Source organism: Epargyreus clarus, unplaced genomic scaffold (genome assembly GCF_041222505.1).
Source record: "Epargyreus clarus isolate Ecla_fem2 unplaced genomic scaffold, WU_Ecla_fem_2.2 ptg000011l, whole genome shotgun sequence".
Classification (NCBI taxonomy): Eukaryota; Metazoa; Arthropoda; class Insecta; order Lepidoptera; family Hesperiidae; genus Epargyreus; species Epargyreus clarus.
In genome coordinates this window covers 7,241,791-7,267,799 of record NW_027332219.1, presented here as the reverse complement: position 1 = coordinate 7,267,799, position 26,009 = coordinate 7,241,791, and the positions used below count along the sequence as shown (strand labels likewise).

The 26,009-nt window shown below is 36.0% G+C and overlaps 1 protein-coding gene across 1 annotated transcript in view; it reads left to right on the top strand.

The window, feature by feature from the left end:
* The first annotated feature begins 1,107 nt into the window (after positions 1 to 1,107).
* Positions 1,108 to 26,009, top strand: part of LOC140745926 (homeobox protein six1a) — a 44,948-nt gene continuing 20,046 nt past the window's right edge. The window contains exons 1-2 of the mRNA XM_073077888.1: positions 1,108 to 1,364; positions 13,171 to 13,857. Of these exons, the coding sequence (XP_072933989.1) occupies positions 13,753 to 13,857 (105 nt within the window). The 5' untranslated portion in view covers positions 1,108 to 1,364; positions 13,171 to 13,752. The remainder of the gene's footprint in view (positions 1,365 to 13,170; positions 13,858 to 26,009) is intronic.

Sequence of the window (26,009 nt, the reverse complement as noted above, 5' to 3'; positions counted from 1 at the left end):
AATAAAAAATGTAAAGTTTTTTTAATGTACGAAAAAATACTTTCAAAAAATCATGATTTCAATTTTCACCATTCTTTAGAAGCTCAGCAGTCCGCTTGGCGTGAAATGCCCCCATAATTTTATTTTGTTGTCCATTTTCGTTAAAGAGTTCTGAGTATTTAGAGAACATAAAATTACTGTTATAAGAATCTACAGCTTCACAATGTAATATTAGGATAATAGAGCATGCAAATTATAGTCAATAGGTATTTTTTTCATAGTAGGTTTTCACTTAACGACTTTATGTAGAGTTTTAAATAATAAGTTTTTGATAATATTGCCTCAAAATCATCATTCAAAAGCACAGACAAGTTATTTTGGAGCTTAGGTACATCAAAAATACATAAAATTAAAGCAACCCGGTAGGACTATATACTAAATAATTATATGAAGCTAGGCAGAGCTATTTTATTTTATTTTTTGTAGAAGTTTAACTGAAGTGTAATGACTAAATGTTTGATATACCAGTAAGAAATAAATATAGGTAGGTACCTAAGTTAATAACTACAAATTCCCTTAAAAATTCCGACTTCCCATAAAAATTTAACCTACATAGGTAACCTACCTACATTACATCTTGGTAGAGCTACTAAAATGTTCCTTGCAACTCAATTTGTTTAAACATTGTTTCAAAATATGAAACACATTAAATGAGTTAAGAACTCCACAACGCTAACTGTAACATCAACAACATCACGAAGATTAATCTGTAGGTATCGTTATAATAACATCATTTCACGCATGTTAAATAATAATTGTTTATTAAAAAAACAAAGCCCTACTTTCACGTTGCATCATTGTTATATTTGGGCTTAAATTATGTCAGGACCAGGTGGCGTTTTTGGTGAGACAGAAATATCTGGCATTGGTGTTTTCCGAGACGAGCTAGTCTAGAAACCGCCTACTTCAATAATCGCAATTGTTTCTCAACAGGAAAATGCGAACCGAGCCAACCAATAGAAGGCGTGACCCGTGAAATGCCAAAGGAGCCTCGATTGGTTATTTGGATCTCCTTGGTGGCGTTCAACCAATAGGAACGGAGAACGGAAGTCCGTTGAAACCAGTTCCATTTTTGCTTTCGGTGTAACAGCACGCGTTTGTTTCGATCGGAAAGTGGTTTAAAACTGTTTTCGTTTTTTCGTTCCCGAGTGATTTCTTTGATAGTTACACTGTGTTCATAAAGATATGTGACGATTGTTTAAAAGTTACGCGGAACTGTTGTTAAGTAGGTTTCGTCACTGGTTAGGGTGTATTTTTAGCATTTAGCTTGTTTAAGCTGATGTGGACGACGTGCGAGGCTGTTCTTAATTTAGCGATGCATGAGTGTGAGTATGCCACGAGTTCTTCCTTATTTTTTTCGGCCAAGTGTTAGCAAATTTGTTCTGCCTTAAGAATTGATGGCGTTAAGTGGTCACTTCCGTGGGGTGACTTTTCTTTCAATTTAAATATTAAGTGCTGCACTAAACGTGTAATCGAAAAATTTTAAACGTAAATTGTTTATTTTAATATTGTCTAGAATATTTTACTAATATTTTAAGGAGAAATATTGTTTGTTTGTAGGTAGTTAAATAACTGAAATTACCGGACAGATTTTAATATCACTATTAGAAAGCTTAATTATCCACATTTAAAAATAATAAACGTAAATTATTATTTTAATATTGTCTAGAATCTTTTACTAATAGGTATTTTAAGAAGAAATATTGTTTGTTTGTAGGTAGTTAAATAACTGAGACTACCTGACTGATTTTAATGATTATATCACTATTAGAAAGTTAATTATCCAAATTTAATATAGACTATATTTTATTTCAGTCGTAAAATAAGTTTTCGGCCTGAATTTTTATATCTGTAAAACAACAGAAGAAAAATGTACTGAGCTGTTTTATTCCGTGTGTGACGACCATACATCATAAAAATCTTCTCAAAAGACACTAATTTTATCATCAAGACACTTTTATTTACTTTGTTATTATAGCATGTTATTTGGACGCATAGTTTAAAAAAAAAATAATCGCGACATCTTAATGAGAATAATTACTGCCAAACAAGTATATCATATGTTTTCTTTTATTTTTCTCAGTTTTCAGTAACCAAAACAGTTGTAAAAATAATTATAATTTTTATTCCATCCTGGTTCGAACCTGGGCTTATGTATATCACATATCTTGGTAGAAGAATGTTACAAAATAACATAAAATACATGCTCATAGATTATGATAACAATAGACTCCACTATGGACTCTTCCATAAGTGTTGTTATTAAGAACTATAAAAATACTAGAAATAAAAGAAACAATGGAGTTTCTTTTACATATCGCATATTTTTTTATAGATATTTTTCACTAATGCAAGCCGCCGCTATACATAAGGAACGGTTTAAGAAAATAGAAAGAAAAGAAAGAAAGAAATAACTTTATTACGTAATGCATCGTACACAACTACACACACATAACAACGACAAATTATGTTAATTATTTACAAAATAGAGCTCTATCGCTCTATGACAGATGGACAGACAGTAGAGGCTAGTGAGTTTTTGTCGTTTGGGTACGGAACCCTATTTGTTTAAATTATATTTAATTTTCTACAACACCGTTAACTACTGCTGTGCACTTTTTATCCGACTGCTAGGCATGGGCCTCGCCCTACAAGACATTTACACTTGGAGATATTATTTAAAAGATTACTAAAATTCTGAAATGGTAGTATTTAAGTGTAATCATTGTGTAAGTAGGTGGTAAAACTAATTGTCCGTGTAGTACCGGAACCAGAATAGGGTTACGGTATCCCCTGTCATAAGAAGCGACTAAAAAGGGCTTCCGGAGTTGCGGGTGGCAAGAGTGGGAGCTCGAACCGTCCAGCAAGCGACCCCGGGAAGGACAGCGATATGTGTGGTCGCATATTGCCATGTAATCACCAGGGCATGTGAGAGGAGCGTAAATTGCTCCCCCCAGGGCAGAGCCCGATAGAAGGGCATCGCGTGAGGAGGACTCCGGTTGTGTTCCGTTGGAGATCCCGGAGTTCTCCACCAAACGCCGAGGACGGCCACCGGGGAGGTTTAAGTGCGGTAATAGTCCCACATAACCCGGCGTCACTCCACCAAAAAAAAAAAAACAAAAAATAGGTGGTAAAATCATTATGGTTCGGTCGGGGAGGTACCACAGCCACGCGCGTGTTTCTAGCGAGCAGTTCTGACGTTTTGGTGGAAGAGTGGAAGCCAGCTGACTTAGATATGAGGTAACCATTAAAGTCCTCACTGCCAACGCATCTGTGATAGGGTAGGCATTGATTAAGGTCACGTTGAGAGTGGTAGAGACCTTTATGTTTCATCTCCGGCGGCACCATTGCCACATCTTTTTTGTACTTTGTTTTGAGGGCATTTGATAAGCAAGAAACTTACATTATGCATTCTAATTTAGTCCTCAGGGGAGACAACGTATTTGTGGTCGATCTTAGGAAAAACACAGCTAAATTACCTATCTCCCTAGGCCTCTACCATCAGGTCAACTGCTCGTCATTTCTTTATCACTCGTGTGTGAGGTGTTCTAGCTGAGTCCTCAGGGGTAGCGGCGCATCTGTGGCCGACCTGAGGTAGGAATATCTAATCCTATCTGGGGTTGATTACAGATGTCCATGGGCGGCAGTAGCCACTTACCATCAGGTGGAATGCATGCTCGTCTGCTACTTCTATAAAACACATTTTAAGAAGACTTCGACACAGCACAAATCTATAACTGAAACTGTAGATGCAAATGAATCCTTATCCTCCAAAATGTATCTACTATATTGGTACTGTATAAGGTACTATATTGTCCCCCACGGGACAATTAATTTTGGCCTAAAAATTACAACCCACAAAAATTGGGATGACTCGCAACGTTTGTCGTGACTCGACTCTACCATTTTAGCAATGACAGTGATAGAACTCTACAGTATGTCTTTATTATTGCGGAATACCAGTTAAATAAAAGATACTAATGCTTTTGGCAAGCAATTACAATATATTTTAATGCTCTACGATGTAGAGTCGACATATGGCGTTGATGCTGCGGTATTGTTATTTAATAAGGTATCAGTATTAATTAATGATCCGTTTATATCTACAATGTGAGCAATGATAGCCTAGTGATTAAGAAACTCAGCCTCCTGATCGATAGGTCCGAGGATCAAATCCCACTCACGCACCTCCGATTTTTCAAAGTTACGAGTATATGCGCATTACAAACTAATTATCACTTGCTTAAGCGGTGAAAGGTATGTGTAGTCTACCAATCTGCACTTGGCCAGCGCAGTTGACTATAGCCTAATCCTTCTCATGCTTAGAATAAACCCGAGTCCAGCAGTAGGTGGGCTACAGACCTTGAACGTGCCAGACACGGGCTGTCGCAGACAAAATCACATTTTTATACATATTTTGACACGCACAGACTGATGGATTCATTAATACGTTGTATATGAAAATACTATTGTATCTGCCACGGGCCGCGCCTGACATGCTCTATGTCTGTATATGTAAATTAATTCTAAAGCATGAAAGTAGATTTCTTAGCGTTACTCCGGCTGACTTATATCGGTGGTAATGACCGACATAAATCCACACTCTTCCACCTTCTTGCGTTTGCATGAAGTTGATAAAACCCGCTGTGGTTCGACTCCGGCGGCACCACCGCCACACTTAGTTATTTCTAATAACAGAATTAAAGTCTAGTTTGAAGGGTCTGAGGAGAGGTACGGTGAGGGAGATGTACATCCGAGGCATGTCCCCTTACGGCCGGTCTCAATAACCTACTAAGGTAAAGTCACCTAATACCGAGGGGTTCTGAAATTGGCACCAAATTCCGCGGTATTTACAATAACAGATTTTACAAATTAATTTACAGACTCTGCTAATACCACTAAAGTGAATTTAATAATTTATTTGACAATATTAAACATGAATCAGTTTTGTTTAAATGCAAAAACAGAACGCTTCAGAGAAACATATTTATCATACATACGCAGCAGCCACTTACCATCTGCTGGACTGCAGGCTCGTCTGCTACTCTTGTCCTTATTATAAAAAACAACGCTAGAAATATGTGTAGTTCCATAAATAACATACAGTTTATTCTTTGAACTTGTATGTCTTCAACAGTGTCATTTTGATGATGTTCGCATTTGTCAAGTGTCTAGTTAACATTAATTTTAATTATGACTTTATAATAGCACTTGCGGTTAATAAAAATACAATTAAAACAAATTATTGCCACATTTCAGTTCTGAAGCCATTAACAATTACCGCCAATTGTTTGACACTTGACAGATAGAATTGTTCTTTGTAGTCCCACAAAATATTCTGTGCGTGCGACGGTTTTTGACTGTTATTTGTTGCCAGCTTCATGAGCGATTTTTCAATTAGCAATTAAAAGTTTTTAGCTTTTACGTTAAAAATTAACGTAAAAGCTAAAAACTTTTAATCTTAAAAACTAGAAATTATGTTATTTGTTAAAGAGATGGATAATTTTTAACGTCAATATTAGATATTCATAATAATATGTTAAATATTGATAGATATCGTCGTAAAAAAATCCAAATCTTAGGTATTTTTGACAACGTAGCAACATTATGAGTGGCAGTGGCGCCCCTGCCACACACACTGAAGTTTATCGGACTATACATTTTGGACCGGTTACTTTTTAAAAAGATTGAAATAGCAGAGGGATATGCAGTGTCCCTGATGTTATGTCACGGCCAGCCATAGAGATCTGTAACCAAATCCATATAAAACGGAGGCTCTTCCTGCAGCCGATCACAGATGCGTTGCGTTTAGAGAACTTACAGAGGATGAAGGTGGTAGAACCCTTTGTGGTTCGACTCTAGCGACACCACCGCCACACTTATTTCTTCCTCATGACAGCAGCGTTAAGCATTGCTGTGTTCTGGTTTGAAGGGTGTGTAAGGGAGACAAACTTTTCGGATGCGTTCCAGCTTAGTCCTTAGAGGTAGCGGCGCATCTGTGGCCGACCACAGGTAGGGATATCTGATACTATTCGAGGGTTGATTACATATGTCCATGGGTGGCAGTAGCCACTTACCATCAGGTGAACTGCGTGCTCATCTGCTACTACATTATAAAAAAAACTCATACGTAAATCCATCGGTATCCACACCCTGCCACCGAAACACTGATCTGCTTCACGCAAGATGCACGGCGTTGGTGGATACTACACCGATCGGAGTAAACTGGTTCTTTAGCTTTTGAAGATCAGCCTCTAGATCATAAACCATTTGCTAGTAAAGCAACGTTGGGTAATCAGTCGGTGAAACCGCTAGTGGCTGAACATGTACGCGTACACCGTACTTCGGAGCACGGTAAACCGTCGGGTCCAAGTAGTATTGGAAAGCAATCGTTATACCTAGTTGGAGATATGGCCATTTGAGAACATAGGAAGAGACCTGTGACTCCAGTTGAACATAGTAATGCAGTAATAAGTGCTACAGCGGAGCTCTATGATTCTTAAATGTAGAGTCATCATCAAACGATTATTGTCTCACTGCTGGTCACATGTTTTAAAGTGAGAAGAGTAATAAGGTCATAGTCCACCGCGCTGGCCAAGTGCGTATTGGATGACTTCACACAACTATTAGATTATTTAAAAAAAAACAGCATTGAAGGGAAACATTGTGAGGAAGCCTATAATGTGTATGATTACCTCTAAAAGGTTGAAACAGGTAGGTGAGGTAGGCCTTTTTTTTTTTTTTGTCGAGGGGGAAATCTTCAAAAGGTACCCGACCAACGTGGGAGCGACGCCGAGTTATGTGGGATTTTTACCGCACTAAAACCCCCCCGGTGGCCGTCCTCTGCGCTGCGTTGAGGGCTCCGGGATCTCCAAAGGAACGCAACCGGAGTCCTATTAGCGCGTTGCCCCGTCGGGCTCCGCCCAGGTGAGCTTGACGCTCGCCACACCATCTGGTGTATACGACGGTATGCGACCACACATACCGTCGTCCTTCCCGGGGCCGCTGGCCGGGCGGTTCGAGCTCCATGTGAGGTAGGCCTACCAATTGAAAATTGAAGGACAATGTCCTAACCCTATATTACACTGAAAGGAGAGCTAAGCCCAACAGTGGGACAATAATTGGTAGTGACGAACACTTAATTCCCAAATAAACATTTACACGATAATTACCTAAACGGTGCACAAACAGCCACAGATAAATAATTTCAATCCCAAAAATCCGAATAACTTTTTATTATGCAATCAATTTGATTTTTTCCGATAAAATTATCCTTAAAACATATGTTTGGTATGCGACAAACTTTATTATAGGGGATACTCGTAATTTTGACCGTGGAATGACCCTACATGGTCATTAATTAACCCCCTATAGGTTTTTGGCCATAAAAGAATCGCTTTACGACGGCGAGATACCATCAAGACATGTTAGGAAAGTTTTTCATATACTCCTATTTGAAAAAGTTATTTTTTTATTATAATAACACAAATATTGAATTATACTTACTATGGCTTACGTGTTTTGATTTTAATTTTATATAGTTAAATGAAATTGAACCGTCTGTCTGTCTATTATTTTGAAGTTTAATATTTTAAATTTCATCTACCGTTAAAATAAACACAGTTTTTTAAATTTAGTTCAATATCTACCGGCCAATCTTGACATCGGCTTATCAGATTTTGATGCGACTTTCACTCAACGATAAGTTACCTTACACATATGTAGGGCTGTATACGAAAAAATATACAACCTATACATAAGACCTATTTGAAGAAGAAAATGGAAGTAATTTTTGCATTTTGAGGTAAATTGTAGTCAACTAATTAACTTAATTATTTTTGGTAGCAAATAAGTCTGCAGTCTGTAACTAAAGTTAACATCATATAAATATCGATATAATAATTAAATTTAAATGATTATTCAGCAATATAGAAGCAAAATATCAGCAAAATAAAGTACAAGCCAAAGCCAAGCCAAGCCATAAAAGAAACTATTAGCCTATTTTCCTAAATACCGCATACTTGTCGTATGACTGCATTTTTGTCATGAGAACCCATGTTCTCGCATTGTAAGTACAGAGTACCATAACATTTAGCAATTTCGCATAAAAAACCTATACAAGATAGGAGTAGCAGACGAGCATGCAGTCCACCCGATGGTAAGTGGCTACTGCTGTAGTGGATTAGATTCCTATCTGAGGTCGGCCACAGGTGTGCACCTACCCCCGAGTACTAAGCTGGAATGCCTTGGAAAAATATGTCTCCTTTTTTTTTCTTTTTTTTTTTTTTGTTCACGAGGGGGAAACCTTCAAAAGGTACCCGGCGCCGTGGGAGCGACGCAGGGTTATGTGGGATTTTTACCGCACTAAAACCCCCCCCCCCTGGCCGTCCTCAGCGCTGCGTAGAGGGCTCCGGGATCTCCAAAGGAACGCAACCGGAGTCCTCTTAGCGCGTTGCCCCGTCGGGCTCCGCCCAGGTGAGCTTGACGCTCGCCACACCATCTGGTGTGTACGACGGTATGTCTCCCTTACCACACCCTTCGTAACACAACACTGTAGCGCTCAAAGGGTTTTACCATCTTCGTACCTGCTAATTTGTAGGTTAACTCTTCGCTATAAATTGGTGTTATTACTAGACACATGTCTGTGGTTATGTTACAGTTTTTGAGCTAGAAATAGAACATAAACTGCAATAAATCAGTTTTTTAACAGGAAACAAGCATTTAACTTTGTCAAAGCATGTTAATAATCACGAAAATTTATGTGACAAATGTGTGGTTACAAAAATTGCAAAATATCAGACTCATTACATAAATTATGATTTTTGGACTATGAATTAATATAATTTTATCTAATTTATCTACCAAAGAAATCTATGACCAAAGATCGAAATTTGACAATATCTTGAAACGACCGGTATTAAAATTCAATTTATTGTTTCAATGTTTTGCCCACTGAAGATCATCATTTGAAAATTTCTTCTGGAAATCATAGATTAGTATGATATCATACTTATCTATGCTGGAAATAGCCAAATTTCGATCTTTGTGAGCATAGATTAGTAAAGATACTTCGCTGCCTTGAAATTGAATGAAGCCACAAACGGCTTATTAGTAAGTTCTTTTTTTGAATTCTTGACAAATAAAAACATTTTTAGAGAAAAATTACAAATAAATAACTAATACTGCGTAATTTACGTAATAAATAAATAATTATTTCAAATATTTTAGCACGGAGACGTGGCAAAACTTTTTTACGCAACTATTTCAACACTCAAAACCGGGTACATTTTCTTGTTAGGAGTGAGTAATCTTTATTAATCTATGTTTGTGAGGTAAAATTTTGATAATGTAATTAATCATGACGAATGAAGACAACTCCTCTTCAATGCCATGGACAAAAATTTCTATTTTTACTTAATGGTGTTTTACGGCTTTGGCTTTTTGCCTTTCAGCCTCAAAAATTTCTAATCTGCTTTCATAGACAACTTTTAATTCACAACACAGAAAAAGAGTAACAGATTAAAAACCCAACCGCCAAGTTAGGGCATAGTTGGAATATTTTGTAAAATCACATCACTAATAGTGCGGTGATCGTGCCATTATCGCGCCGCGGTAATCTGTCGATAAATCTTGTGTTTTACAGCTGGTGTTGTTCGATAAGGATCGCGGACGCCACGTGGGGTAATAGGGACGTATGGGTGTCGATGTTTTGTATCGATTTTTATTTGTTTGTCAATTATCAAATTGTCAAAGTAGATACGTGATTTATTGCATTTTCTTCGGAATTAGATATAATTGAAATTGTCTATGATGGGTGTTTAAATTTATCTATCTAACTACGTACGAAAAGTAAAATAAAAATGATTTTATTTTAATTAAGTTTTGCATTATTGTAGCTTGTGTACTTAAAACGAAAATCTATTTTTATTAGACTACCCGCTAAGAAATATATTTACTCTAGAAATGTTGTTTTTATTATAAGTAACACTTACTTTGATAATAAAAAAAAATCATCGTAAAGAATCAACATAAAGTGTTATTCACAAAGTTCTAAGAATATTAAAAGATGTTATATTTTTTAAATAGTGAAACAAGGAGTATCAAAGAAGAAAAATGTAGATATAAAAAACTAAAAAAACAAGACGAATTTTACATAGTCTTTAGAATAATTTGATTACCTTTGTGACAAGAATTACTTGTAAAAGTGTATTAAATTCGAAAGTAGGACAAAAAGTCTGAAAACTTAATCTGATTCAATTCGATTTATAATCTAAAAACAGATAATTTTGGTGCCTAATAGCTCTAAATCTAGGTTGAATCTAGGTGAACGTACGGTTTATTAGCAGTGTAGAAGATGGCATAATTACAAAAATTAATGCTCTCTGAGCCAAAGTTGACAAACGGTACCTATTTGGCGAGCAGCCAGCGCCGACATAAAAACAAACTATTTTTCGGTAGTATGTCGGCTTGTTTTATTTTAGCCAATGTATTCTATTTATGACGCTTGTTCTAGTGTATTTATAATACAGACGACGAGCTTTCTGTCTTCAGCATCGTCTGTTGTTTGAAGGTGGTAGAACCCTTTGTGGTTGGACTCCGGCGGCACCACCGCCACACCTATTTCTGCCTTATAACAGCAGCGTTAAGGGCTGCTGTGTTCTGGTTTGAAGGGTGTGGTAAGGGAGACATACTTTTATGAGGCGTTCCAGCTTAGTCCTCAAGGGTAGCGGCGCATCTGTGGCCGACCTCAGGTAGGAATATCTAATCCTATCTGGGGTTGATCAGAGATGTCCATGAGCGGCAGTAAACACTTACCATGCTCGTCTGCTCTCCTATATTATAAAAAAAACTTCTTCTTGTTCCACTATCGATTGGACGACATTAGGGCATCATTATATTGGCTGCAGCTTTGAAGAGCGTGGTGGTGCTGCAACCGAACTATTCTCTAACGTTCAACCAAGAATGCCGCCTACAGACACTTATTTTCCCGATCTTTCCTTGGGTGATCAGTTGAAGTCTGTATTTATCGTTTCTCATGACGTGACCGACGTCTGACTCTGTGTTTCTTCTGTTACTGTCCCTCTGTTCAGGTTCGGTTTAAGCTTTGGTTTAACACACTGGACAACATGGACGTTTGATACTATCTAAGATAGCTTAAGCATTACATTTCTATGCAGTTTTTCTCTATAATAATAATAATTACACTCTAATATGCATAATTTGTTTCTATATTGTATTGTTTTTATTGTTTAAATGGTGTTGTCTGCAATAAAGAGTATTGTATCTATCTATTTCTAAGAGAATGTCGTAGGAATTCTAAGGAATGACTAAGGAGTTCTTAGATAGACATTAAATTTAGTAAATAATTTACAAAGCTTGATAGTTTGCTCTGTGGATTAAGTTAGAAGACGCATATCATAATGCTCTCCCACATTAATTATATCTGAACACAGCAGGGTGCAACTTTAATTCTACAAAATAAGAAATACTTACGTGTAACTCTTTAACTATCAAGATTTTTATCGATTTTAAAACTTAAATGAATTAAAGGAATATGAAAATATCATGTGTATTTTTTAATTAGCGAGATAAACAATAAATTTGAATATGACGCAAATAATATGAATAGCAGACTACTTAATTATAAAGCATTAAATATGATGTTATTTTACTATGATAAATAGTTAAGAACGCTGTCATAAATTTGCATAAGCGTAAATGTTCGCAAAATATAACTATATATTATTATGTTTTATTACATCTATCTTCCGTTCCCGCTCATTCTATTTTAAATTTATTTACAAGTGCCCTGAATATTTATGGGATATTTTAAGGGTTTATGTTCTGTTTGGTCCAGTTTCGTAGTTTCTGACAGTCAAAAGAGGAAGATATACAAACTGACAACCATTTTTCAATGTTTTTGTGCATTCTGAATTTAGTGGTTGCCATTTTATTTATATACAGTAAGTTGTTTTCGTGGCTTATCTCTAAAAAAACTACAATACCAAATAAATAAAGCAGAAATGAAGGTTACAATCTGTAATCATCAAGACGTTCTGTATATCAAATTAATTGCCATGTCAGGTGTAATTGACACTTACAATATTCATTGTTAGTTAATGTCATAGATTAGTAAAGATACCTCGCCGCCTTGAAATTGAATGAAGCCACAAACGGCTTATTAGTAAGTTCTTTTTTTTAATTCTTGACAAATAAAAACATTTTTAGAGAAAATTTACGAATAAATAACTAATACTGCGTAATTTACATATTAAATAAATAATTATTTCAAATATTTTAGTGTCATTTTAGCACGGAGACGTGGCAAAACTTTTTTACGCAACTATTTCAATTCTCAAAACTGGGTACATTTTCTTGTTAGGAGTGAGTAATTTTTACTAATCTATGGTTAATGTACGATAAAAAGAAAATATCATTTTGTAGTTTGTCGACAAATTTGTCCCATCATTGCTAACCCGTCAGCTCCATATATCAGGCAGGCCTCCCTCGCGATCGTGTCGATGATAAAAATTACTTAAAACACCAAACATTTAACATCTTGCCCCCTTGCGACCCTTCTCTATCCCTCTCCCACTCAAAATTCACAATACTATAGACAGAGACAGATGTAGAAAAACTGTTACACTTAACCATTATGCGCTTTATAAGTATGTCACAAAGCACACTTCGGTTTGTTCCATGGATATTATAGTAAATCTTTTGTTGTCTTGTCAGTGATCACAGTAATACTTCAAAGTACGTGATGGTATTTTTGGTACAATAAAAATATGGAAAATTGATTACTGTGGCCCTTTCAAGATCTTTTGTTTTCGATTAGACGGGTAGGAAATGATTAATACGATTTGATTTAACTTAATAAAGATATCTAGATATAAACAGCCAACCGAAACAGCTCCGTGTCTTTTTCTCTTTTGTTAATTGACGAGTTTTTACATTAGAAAGTTATTGACGAGCTTAAATATTCTCAATTTAAAATCCCCAAATTGTCAATAATGATTATGGTCCAATATTTGGTCATTGAGCGAATAATAGATTTTTTTAACTGTTAACTGTTATATGGTTTAGGTTAGGTTAGGTTTCCATATTTCATAGTCTCGTTTTTTGTTGCAGGTACATCACCAATTTCGAGCAATTAAAATGAAAAAGAAGAGAAAAACAAAAACGAAGTGTAAATAATTTGCAGTTAAAATTAAACGAAGCATTTATATTTATTAAAATAAAAATAATCCTAAAAGCATAGTGGCCAGACAGAGACTGGGTGACAGTGTATAAAAAAGGAAAAAGAAAGTACAAATATTAAATATAAAATATAAAACGGAACGCATAAAAACAACTCATTCCGTTCGATAAACAAACTTCGGGCCTTTTCGAAATCCGAACACAAATAAGTATAATCGACGTTTAAGGTGATTGCTTTTGTTTAAACATTTTTGGGACTGCTGCCTTTGACTGTTTATTTAGCTGCCTTTAAGAGGATTTAAAAACAAAACAGTGAAAGAATAAACAAGACTCGAACGCATTTACCGTAAAGACTACCATTACAGATAAAAAAATAAAAAGCGCGCGCATTCTGACGTTTCAAAAAAGTTATAATCTAAGGCGTGCCATTCATAAGTAGGCGCCAGTGATCTTAATTTCTTGTGTGTGAATTTTTATTGTGGTGTCAAAGTGGCTGGGGACGAGCATTTGGACATGTTGGGGGGCCCCGAGTGGGGACAGCGGGAGGCCACCCCCCCTAGAGACGCCCCCCTGCCGAGTTTTGGCTTCACACAGGAGCAAGTCGCGTGCGTATGCGAGGTGAGCAATTTAATTTCGTCTTTTGATCGTGTGTGGCAGGTTTTAGATGTATGATTATCTGTGGGTGCTAAAGAGCTGTGATATATGTTTATAAATAATGATATACGGTTAACGAAAATAATCTAAATGTATTATTGTTTTCTTTTTACTGATGTAAATGTAAAATACTTTTATTATATTTAACCAAAGGATGAAGTCATTAGAATAAAATTGATAATTGTACTTCTACAGATTAAGTATTATTCACAAATGACACACAGAGTGCATGGAACTAGATAAAATAGCTAACGAAGCTTATGTATGTAAAAAAATAAAATCTCTATAATTGATGTGAAATCTATCTCTGAATGTGAACAGCCTGTTTCAATGATCAAACTTCACCCATAGATTAGTAAAGATTACTCACTCCTAACAAGAAAATGTAACCAGTTTTGACAATTGAAATTGTCACTGTCATCTATTTTCGTGTTTCAAAAATATTGTAGTTTTTAGATCTCTTACTAATGAAACGATAATTTCTTCGCACTTTTTCTTCGATTTCGTGTTTTTGCACCACTTAACTGCACATGTCGGCATTGTCCCGCGTAAATTACACCATGACAGCCATTGGCTGACACATTTGTCACCCGTTTAAGCCATTAAATGGCTTCCTTCTATTACAAGGCGGTGAGATATCTATACTTATCTATGACTTCACCAATAACACCGGTCTACAGAATTTTTGAGCATGGGTTATACATACGTTATTTTTATTCCTTTTATACCTAGAAATAAGAAAAAGAACAGAAAATAGTTCTGAATTTACTTTTATGTGTACAAATTGGAAAATTCAAATCAATGAAAATATAGGGTCTTCTAACAAGGACTTCCGAACTTTGAAAGTTGATAACGGTCATCTTACTGAAGCAACATCTGTCAAATTAGTTTTAATTTATTCAGTTTGTTTTGCCAAATTACCATGGACGTTTATAGCATTCAACAACATGAACAAATAATAAAATTATTGTATCAAAAAGCTATTCTGTTCGGGCAACGCGTGCTACAATCGTCCGCTACCGCGTGGTCGCCATAATCGTCCTACCGAGAGGACTATTCGCAATCTGGTGGATAAATTAAAGTCTACTGGGTCATTAAATGATTGACTAACATTCTTATATCAACGAAACGGAAGATCTGCCGAAAACATCGCCGCTGTCCGTGAGAGTGTGCACTAGAATCTGAGACAGTCGATTTCCCGTCGCCCATAAGAACTCTGCCTTTTGCAGACCATAACCATAAAAGCCGTGTGGACATTTGAACAATGTTATATTCTACACATAATGGCAGCAGTAAGTCCTTCAAACGAATAAAAAAGATCGATAATATATCACACACAATTTGTTTTATATAATTTTAAAGATAGGAAACGCTCAATAACACATGAAAAATGGACACAGTTGATTTATTAAAAGATACACAAACATCAATTAATGATACATTCTTATAACAGAAATTTTAAAATAGAATGCAAGTACTTATTAATCAACACTAAACAGTCTTGGTAGATCCGGATAATATGTTTTCTTTGATTTTATTATCTTTGCGTGGATTCACAATACAAAAATAACAATCTATGCGATGATTACTGAGTATCCTCCAAAATCTTGGCACTGCAAACTTCATTGCTCTTTTTTCACCTCGGTACCAACCTACAATAAAACGTACCATATTATAACCTAATTAAAGTTATTATAAAATAGCTATTAAATTAAAAAAAATGAATATAAACTCACCGTCCAGAATATTTCTGCAAGTGTTACCTGACACAATATGTGAGACCCATTTTTTATCTTGATTTTTAACAGGTATACAGTATACAGATGGAAGTAAGTTGGTATGCCTCGGAAATCTTTAAATTTGTACATAAATCGTCCTTTTTCTCTCATTTTGTCATAAATTCGCCGCAAATATAATAAAATATGTCGGCGTCTCGTTTACAACATCTCGAAGTCATTTTGTACAGACTGATACAACGAAAAAAAAAATGAATTACGTTATTCCACTGAAATAAGCAATCACTTACTTTCGTACACAAGGAGCGATGCAAGAAACACTACACTCCGCCCCCTTGCCACTCTTTTGACAACGTTAGTGTGCCAAGACCGACTTTATTGGACTCGAAAATAAAAAAATGTCAAATTGCTCTAATTTCTATAAAAGCAAATATTATCGATTTGTAATTTCATTTTTTTATATATATTTGCTTATATAATCAGAATATATTAAGTAAAACTCATGCACAAAAAAAAAATTAAAAATTGTTGACCTATGTAATATATATCTAGCAATCATTAATTTATTATTCACAATACAATACAATCATTTCAAACGAACATTTTATTAATTTTTACCTTGCTTTTATTAGCTTGGGTTGTACCTATGTATGTAGCGGAATCTTTGAACTCAATTTTCACCCAATTAGAACGGTCGGATTTATTTAAAATTTTGAACAATTATCAAGAACCGATGACAATACACAATTTTATTAATTTTATTCCACTTTCCTCATCAGGATCGTCAGGAATCAGGCTTAACGATTTTCTTTATTAACTCAAATTCTAAATATAAAGAGCCAATGAGACAAACCGTTGACAAAAAATACTTTAATTTAGTTCCTAACGTGTAGTAGGTACAAGTCACAGAACTTCATTAAAATAGCAATCACTATATGTGTGAAACAAATTGTAGTAGTTATTTGCTAACTGTATAAAAAATTGATGCACTTTATGGTTTCATATCTTTTGACAGGTGTAAGCGGGTTAAAAAAACTACGAACGTTACTTATAACTAATAATTTTGCTTTGCTAAAAAGTTGATTAATTTATTACAAAAATGTCGCAAGCTTTCCTTAATTATATTCTGTACCTTTGCTTCATATTCTATTCTGATAATAAAATAAGTTTCAATGATTACTTTTAGTAATAAATATTTGTATATTCTTAGGAAATATGAAACAAAGAATAAAATCTAACATTATGAAATTTTATATTATAAAAAAAATATTACATGATCTAGTACATTGTTCCCTACGAAGTAGTGTACCTAGGAACAAGCTATTCTAGTGCCTGTTATGACTAAGGCTAAGCTAAACAATTATACTTAGTACTTACTCAAGCACTACAGAAATATAATACACATTTCCGCTTATGCTAAGTCTGCAAAATAATTATAAATACTTAGAAGAAAAATAGACTTAGCATCTAAGTATTAATACATTTATTATTATTTTGCTGATTTATTATGAAATAAAATATACACATGGACATATGAGGCCATGTAAGTACCATATTAATACAGTGGTAAGGGCAAAGCATATGAATCGACTTCAGGACGAACATCTGTTCCCTACAGAGTTGGATTACAGATGTCCATGTGGGGTAGTAGCTACTTACCATTAGGTGAACGGAATGCTCGTCTGCTACTCCTACATTATAAAAAAAAACAATAGAGTATTATAATTCTTACCGATTTGTGTTAAAATAAAACAATTTCTGTTGATTTTTGTAATATACACGATTGTGTGACAAATAATCTCAGACAGGTCGTTGCAACACGCACGCACATCCACAAACACACACACACACACACATTTGCACAAACACACACGCGTAATATTAGAAATGTTAATGTAAAATTTAGTATAATAACTAAAAGTAATATTCTGTTTATAAAAGCAAATTGTAATAGTGTGTAAGATAAGAAAAAGCGGGGGTATTATATTTACTTAAAAGGATGCTCCAACATCAACTCATAAGTATGTACACAATTTGTTAACGTAATAAAGTATTTTGAATTTGAAAGTATTTGAATACATTGCAATACAATGTGTGTCATGTGTCTCTTAAAATGGTCAAGTGTTATAAAAGACCTGACATAAAAATCATACGCAATATTCATGAAATCTACTATGGCGATTATAGGCACACATAAGTGCAAATTACTGCTAATTATTTTTAAATGCGATTTGATGACTTGTGTCGTGGAGCTGTCAACATACCGGTCTGACACGCTCTGGGTTCCTAGTTCGATTCCCGGCTAGGCAGATATCAAAATTATGAATTTAGAAGGGTATTTGATGTTTATGTAATTGTCTTTGTGTGTCCAGGGCACTAAGAAAATTGTATCGTAAAGCATTGAGTGTAAAAGTGTTATTTAATGCGAATTTCGCGACGTTTTCTTCCTATTTAGGGTTTACCCCACAGATTAGTAAAGATACTTCGCCGCCTTGAAATTGAATGAAGACACAAACGGCTTATATGTAAGTTCTTTTTTTGAATTCTTGACAAATAAAAACATTTTTAGAAAAAAATTACGAATAAATAACTAATACTGCGTAATTGTCATAATAAATAAATAATTATTTCAAATGCTTTAGGGATATTTTAGCACGGAGACGTGATAAATTTTTTTACGCAACTATTTCAATTGTCAAAACTGGTTACATTTTCTTGTTAGGAGTGAGTAATCTTTACTAATCTATGGTTTACCCAAAGGAGTATAAGGGTGGCCGCTATAACAACAAATAGTAAAAATAAAAAACGTTGAAAATAATTGGGGGCGATAGCGACCAGTAGCAAAATAGCAGTTTATTATTTATTTTTCGAAGTTTTTCGTAGACAGTTCAAATCTGAGTAGTCGTAGTCAATTTTACGATCAATAGTAGTCCTAATCAATAATTTAATCATTAAAATGATTTTTAAAATAATTTTTATATATTTTGGCCAATTATTTGGTCTGAGTAGTCATAGTCAATAGGATATCTAATCATTGCCAAATTATCAGCAATTAAAATTGTTTAGCTTAAAACTCCGAAAATCATCTTTATATATATATTTCTTATGTGCGTGTGTATGTCACTGAACTCCTCATAAACGACTGATTTGGATGAAATTTGTTGTGTGTCTTCAAGGGGACTTGAGAATGGTTTAGATTCACAATTTAGTCCGTGGGAAAAGTTTTTTTAATTAACTTTTAATTCGTAAGTAGTTATAGATTCGGAAACTATGCATTTGATTAAGTGATGATCTTTAGCAAAGTTGTTGTCCAAGAGCCCACGAGGGTTTGGGAGTTGGTAAGACCAATTTTCGACAGATAGCACCACTGTCATCCCAATGTAGGTACAAATTTTCCGTTTTATGTATGTCATATTATTTCTTTAAAATGCGGGCGAAGCCGCGGGCACCACTAGTAAATCTATAAATGAGTTTGATGTATGCATATCATATTCGTTTTGTTTACTTAAAAGATATTTACGACCTGTTGAGATATAATGTTTTTATGACTGAAAGACACGGCGCCCCATGGCTTGTGTATCTTAACATACTAACACCTGTTATTAATAATCGATCTATCCAATGTTTTGCGTAAGAAACCGTAATTGTTTGTATGTAGGATGCATAGGTAGAATGTTTACTGAAAATAAAGCTTTTCTTTCTTTCGTAAATCGCGATCTTTGAAACGCAAAGACTGGACGGACGGCCATTGGTGATATCACGTTCAAATTATAATAAAAATCCATATCATATCCATTGTACAGACACAAATTACACTAACCTTTTTTTTCTTAACGAGGGGGAAACCTTCAAAAGGCACCCGACGACATGGGAGCGACGCTGGGTTATGTGGGATTTTTACCGCACTAAAACCCCCCCGGTGGCCGTCCTCAACTTGTTGGAGAATTCCGGGATCTCCGACGGAACGCAACCGGAGTCCTCCAAGCGCGATGCCCCCCTCGGGCTCGGCCCGAGCAGTTTTCGCTCCTCCCACACCATCTGGTGTTCACGACGGTATGCGACCACACATACCGCCGTCCTTCCCGGGACGCTTTCGCTTGCTGGACGGTTCGAGCTCCCACTCTTACGGCCCGCAACCCGGAAGCCCCCTTTTAGTCGCCTCTGACGTCAGGCAGGGGATACCGTAGCCCTATTCTAGTACCGGAACTACAGGGACAAAATGACACTTACCTATCAGTATCACTTGCTCTAACGTTGAAGGAAAAAGTAAACCTACCCACCAGAGTTGCTTATATAATTCATAAAGGTGTTGACTCTATCAATTAGCACTGGGCGCAATGGACTATTGCTTAAACCTCACATTCTAAGGTATCTCGTGCTTAACAGTAGGATTAAGGGCCACTTGAAGGTAGTAGAACCCTATGTTGTTCGACTCCGGCGGCACCACCGCCGCACCTATTTCTACCTAATAACAGCAGTGTTAGGCGCTGCTGTGTTCTGGTGTGAAGGGTGTGGTAAGGGACACATACTTTTCCGAGGCATTCCAGCTTAGTCCTCAGGGGTAGCAGCGCATCTGTGGCCGACCTCAGGTAGGTATATCTAATCCTATCTGGGGTTGATTACAGATGTCCATGTGCGGCAGTAGTCATTTAACATCAGGTGAAATGCATGCTCGTCTGCTACTTCTATATTACAAAAAAATGTGCTCTACTACGGTTAAATGATTTCAAATTATAGAGATCTTGGAATACACTCAAAATAATACATTATAATAACAAGACGTGAAAGGTACTGAGGGGCTTCGGTTGCTAGCCGGATATCCGGTTACGTGGGGCGGGGCTCGGAAATGGGGGTGGTTGGTATACATAACCTTTCCAGAAATAGTAATAAATCGACTCTACCTAAGTAGAATGTATATTTTTTAAGTCTTAAGTTCTTTAGCAACGTTATGTACCTTTGGGATGGTCAAAAATAGTAATATAGGTCTGACCTTTAGCAAAAAAAGCAAAAGAAAAAAATGTGTGTAAAGTCTACCAATACGCACTTGGCCAGCGCGGTGGACTATGGCCTAATCCTTCTCATTATGAGAGAAGACCCTTGCCCAGCAGTGGGACAGTAATGGGTTCACGATGATGACAATGATTTCCTGAGCTATAGCGCTCAAGGGCTATAACAAGACTCTTCAAGAAAAAGTGCAAAAAGTGCTCTAATTCAAAGCCGGCGATACATTAGCGACTCCTCTGTTGTTGCAAATGTCCACAGGCGAATGACTGTGTTCCATCAGATAGCCCGTCTGCCTTAACATTAGGTATACATATAATAAAAAAAGCTCTGAAAATCCATCACCGTCACAATCAGATGCATACAAGCATCCGTTGTTAATATTTAATCTATCCATTGTTTTGTCTACCAAAGATCGCTATTTGACAATTTCTTCACAATACATTACTGTCCCACCGCCGGGCACAGGTCTCCTCTATGAATGAGAAGGATTAAGCCATAGTTATCCGCGCTGGCCAAGTGCGAATTGGTAGACTTCACATACCTTTGAAACCTTTCTTTTCTATGAAATTATGGTAGTTTTTTTAAAAACAAACATCGAATTTCTTGGCTTTTGTGTGTACACACACAGTAGAAAAAACATCAACAAAGAACGTTTAAAGAAGTCATTAATCAGTCATGTGTTATTTAGCAGATAATACTTACGCGGAAGGTCATCAAAAAAGACTTCACCATCACGTCAATATCGAGGCGATCCAGCTCCTCGATACGACGGACCTAGTGAGAAGACTCAAAAGGACTAAACCCTTTGAGTTAGTGACATGACACGGTGTAGTGTTAGTGAAGTAGTGATAAGTGAACATTAAGAACACAAGAACAATGTGTCTACTCCTTTATTTGATATGACAAAGAACTGCAGTGTCAGAGGACGCCGCCTTCATTATATGATTATTTAGCAGTTTAAATTAGCGTAGAATTACTCATTAGTCTGCAATTAGGCTAGATTGTAATTAATATAAAGTACCTTATTATTCACTTGGTACTTTATATATACAAAAAAAAAATAGCAGATAATTAATGATTAGTGGAAAGATTAGGAAGCCGATTAAAAATGTGTGGAGTATAGATTTTTTACATTTCTCAAAATAGCCATCTCTGTTTGCTCAAGTTATTGATTTGCAAATTATATTTTTGTGAAAAAGATATGTGTTATTATAATCATACGCAAAGGGGCTTCTTTTCGTGTAGACTTTTAGCCTTTCCAGTGACGATATGTCCCCGATATTCTGTATACCGTCGGGAACACGGATTGTAAAAATATATACGTTGTAAAAAATCATAAGGTCCCCTATCAGGTACATTCAAGATACCGTCGGAATCATGGACGAGTGCTTTTAGCGTATCCGTGGTCACGACAAAGAGCGTCCAGAGGAACGCCGTAGGGTTTTAGCCGGTAAGAGTACGGCATATTCTCTCTGCTGCCTTCACGGGTGAGAGAAACCCATGCAGAACTTGTCCACGGGGAAAAAATAAGGTGTATTCACCGACGGCTTATGTTTAGTCACTAAAGGTTTTATTAACTACCGATCTGTGGACGTTGTAAGTAACTGCCACCTATGGTATGTAATCAACTCCAGATAAGATCAGATTCCTACTTGAGATCGGCCACAAATGTGCCACTACCCCTGAGGATTAAGCTGGAATGCTTTGGATAAGCATGTCTCTCTTACCACACGAAGTCGCCACTCCATACTATCATCCATTACTAAGAAGGTGGTAGAAAACCCTTTGTAGTTCGACTTCGACGGCACCACCGCCACATCTATTTGTGCATCATAACAGCAATGTTAAACGCTGCTGTTTTCTGGTTTGAAGGGAGGCATACTTTTCTAAGGCGTTCCAGCTTGGTCCTCAGGGGTAGCGGCGCATCTGTGACCGACCTTAGGTAGGAATATTTAATCATATCTGAGGCTGATTACAGATGTCCATGGGCAACAATAGCCACTTACCATCAGGTCGACTGCATGCTCGTCTACTACTTCTACATTACAAAAGAAAAACCAATACTAATCCTACCTGAAGCCAACAATACCTCATCATAACAAAGCGGTAGCACCAGAACCATTACATTTACCAATTACTCGAACCAACCCCTCATTATCTCACCCCGAGGTAACCGATACCCACCCCATTAGAGGGTTGCGTTGAATTAGATTTGACGAGCTGTTATGGTCGCGGTGTTTCACTCTGCATTTAATAATGGACTCTCAAAGGATAATTGTTTTTTTTTTGTATTTATAACAGCTAATGCAATGGTCTTAGATGACCACTGCCGCCCACAGATGTGTAATTAATAACTTTTGGATTTTGGATAAATATCGGATTAAAAATATCTTTAACTCCGTCCAAAGGTTTTCTGGAAGACATCACTCATTAGCGATAAGACCGCCTTTTTGTATACCGTCTCGTAATATTATTTTATGTGTTCCTAGTATTGTGGTGGGCAAATAAAGAGTATTTGTTGTTGTTGTTGTTGTTAAGAATGTATTTCTGTTGTTAACTTTTTTTTTTATAATTTTAAGGTAGAAAACGAGCATGGAATCCACTTTATGGTAGTTATTGCCGCTCATGGAGATCTTTAATCAACCCCAGATAAGATATTTCTATGTGGGGTCGGCCACAGACGCGCCGCTACCCCGAGGACTGCGTTTGAATGCCTCGGGAAAGTTCTTTACCAAACTCTTTTAACCAGAACATAGTAGCGCTTATCACTGCTGAACCACACTAGAGAAACCACTGTATTTGAATATATATAATTTAAAATGTGTGTATATGTCAAATCTTTACCGGGAATAATTCCGCTTTTAAATGTTTTTGGAATTTTTATACTATTTAAAGGAAGAAATAGCCATTTTTTCAATAAAGCGGCCTCACAGAGGGGTCCGAGGTTTAAATCCGTATTGAGTGTGTAATTGTACGTACTTATAACAAATTAATTACCACTTGCTTAAACAGTGAAGGGAAACAGTGAGGAAACCAGTACTCCTGAACGTTCATTAAAAACATTAACGGGTTGCACTCCGGGAGTGCCGCAAAAGTGAAAATTCCATATTAACGTTGTGTATTTTTGATATCGCTGCTTTGCAAGAATAATAGCACAATTCAAAATTCCTTTTTCTGTTAAAGATACACTTTAATTCCAAATATTCCCTATTTTAATGTGTCCTAACAGTACTGTGGTTATATTAATAACTACTTAAAATTGAATTTATCATTATTTAATTCTCATTCAAATAAAAGATTCCGAAACAAAACATTGCTTAAATTTAAACTGGCTCTCCTGGAAAATTAGCTTTTTTACTTGTGCCATTATTCTTGCAAAGCAGCGACATTTTGGAATAGTCAGGGAATAATTTTGTACGAATTGCTTTAATTATCTGTAAAAAAGTACTATCATTTATGTGGTAAAATAAAATATTCACTTATTGCGCTATCGTACACAATTTATTTTACATTAAAAATTTAACACTTTAGAAGTATTACAATTATTTTACATTAAAAAGTTTATCTCTCAGAACGTCTTACGAATTCTCGATCAGGGTTACACGTTCTTACGCGAGTTTAAGATTAATTACCCATCACAAAAATGCACAACACAGCTAAAGAAGTTTTCACTTCAAAATATTCTAAGATGCGTGAAGGTTGGCAAGCGGGCTGGACTATGGACTAAAACTTTGTTACTACTTTGAGACTTCGATATAGACAATAATAGGTCGACGGTATTGAAACTTTACCTAAACTGCAGTTTTGCACTTGTAGGGGAGACCCGTGCACAACACTAGGACAATCACGATGACTATACAGTTGACTATGATAAATTTTTACCTAAGCTGCAATATTGCACTCTGAGAGGAGACTCGTGCACAACAATACGACAATAGTGGGTTGACGTCGATAATTTTTTTAACTAAACTGCAATTTTGCAATCTAATCCGAATTCATCAACAAAACAATAATATGGCTTATCTAAGATAAAATTTTACCCAAAACTGCAATATTGCACTCGGAGGCCCAAGCCCAGCAACAGGACAATAACAGATTGAAGATAGAATTTTACCTAAACTGCAATATTGCACTCTGAGAGGAGACCCGTGCTCAATGATCAACAATGGGTTGACGACGATAATATTTTACGCAAAACTGCAATATACTCTCTGAGCGGAGGCCCAAGCCCAGCAACAGTACAATAACAGATTGAAGATAGAATTTTACCTAAACTGCAATTTTGCAGTTTGCTTACAATTACAAATTAAATTTAGACCAGCACACACATGTTAATTAAAAACCTTATTTATTTATGTAGGCTGTTGATTCATCAAATTATTATTTTAGATGTTGCAAAATTGTTGATTGATTTACAAAACATTACAGTGATGAAAACAATATACGAGTAAATATGTGACTCATACAAGTTATCTAAGATAAAGTTGATGATCATTCTGACACGCAGTTTCGGGTTCGATCCCCGGCGGAACAAATATCTGAATGATTAATTAGGGGTTGTCCAGTGAAGTTACAAAAGAAGAAAGCGTAAGTTAAGTACATATTTGTCGATATTGCGAAGATCCATCATTTATCTCATTGTTTTACTCCAAAAATGGTTTATTGATTGAATTGACATTTATTCGTAACGTAGCATTTCTAAAAAATATTGTTTTTTTAGATATAATTTAAACGGAAGTTGTTACTGAAATATCAATTTAGTCAAGGCGAAGCGCTGGGCTTAGCCCGTTTAAATTCCTTATGTCATGTGCCATTCTTAAAAATCATCAAAATTTATTTTAATTTTATTTTTGAAGCCACAAGGGGTGGTCTACTACCAGCCACAATTGTAAAAACAATATTTGCAACGCACGTGGGTCATCCGGTGGTTTTTGTTTTGGCCTAAACCAACAACAGTGGGTACCGTCGACACATTCTGGGAAATTTGCGGATTTTGTAAATAATGTTAGTTATTGAAGTAGCAGACGAGCATGTAGTCCACCTAATGGTAAGTGGTCACTGTCCATGGACAGTTGTAAACAAGTCCATATAAAACAGGGGTTCTACCCGTAGTATCTATAGTCCTGAGGACCTGAGATACGTCTGTCACATCTATGTCTACTTAAGAACAGCAGTGTTAAGCGCTGCTGTGTTCTGGTTTGAAGGATGTGGTAAGGGAGAAACACTTGTACAAAGTATTCCAGCTTAGTTCTTACAAATGTATAATAGTGTACCTACTATGCGCTCTTTTACTCTTTCTTTTCTATTTATTTCTACATATAATATCTTATATATCTTCATAGTCGTAGAACAAATTCGGATTTATCAAAATACCAA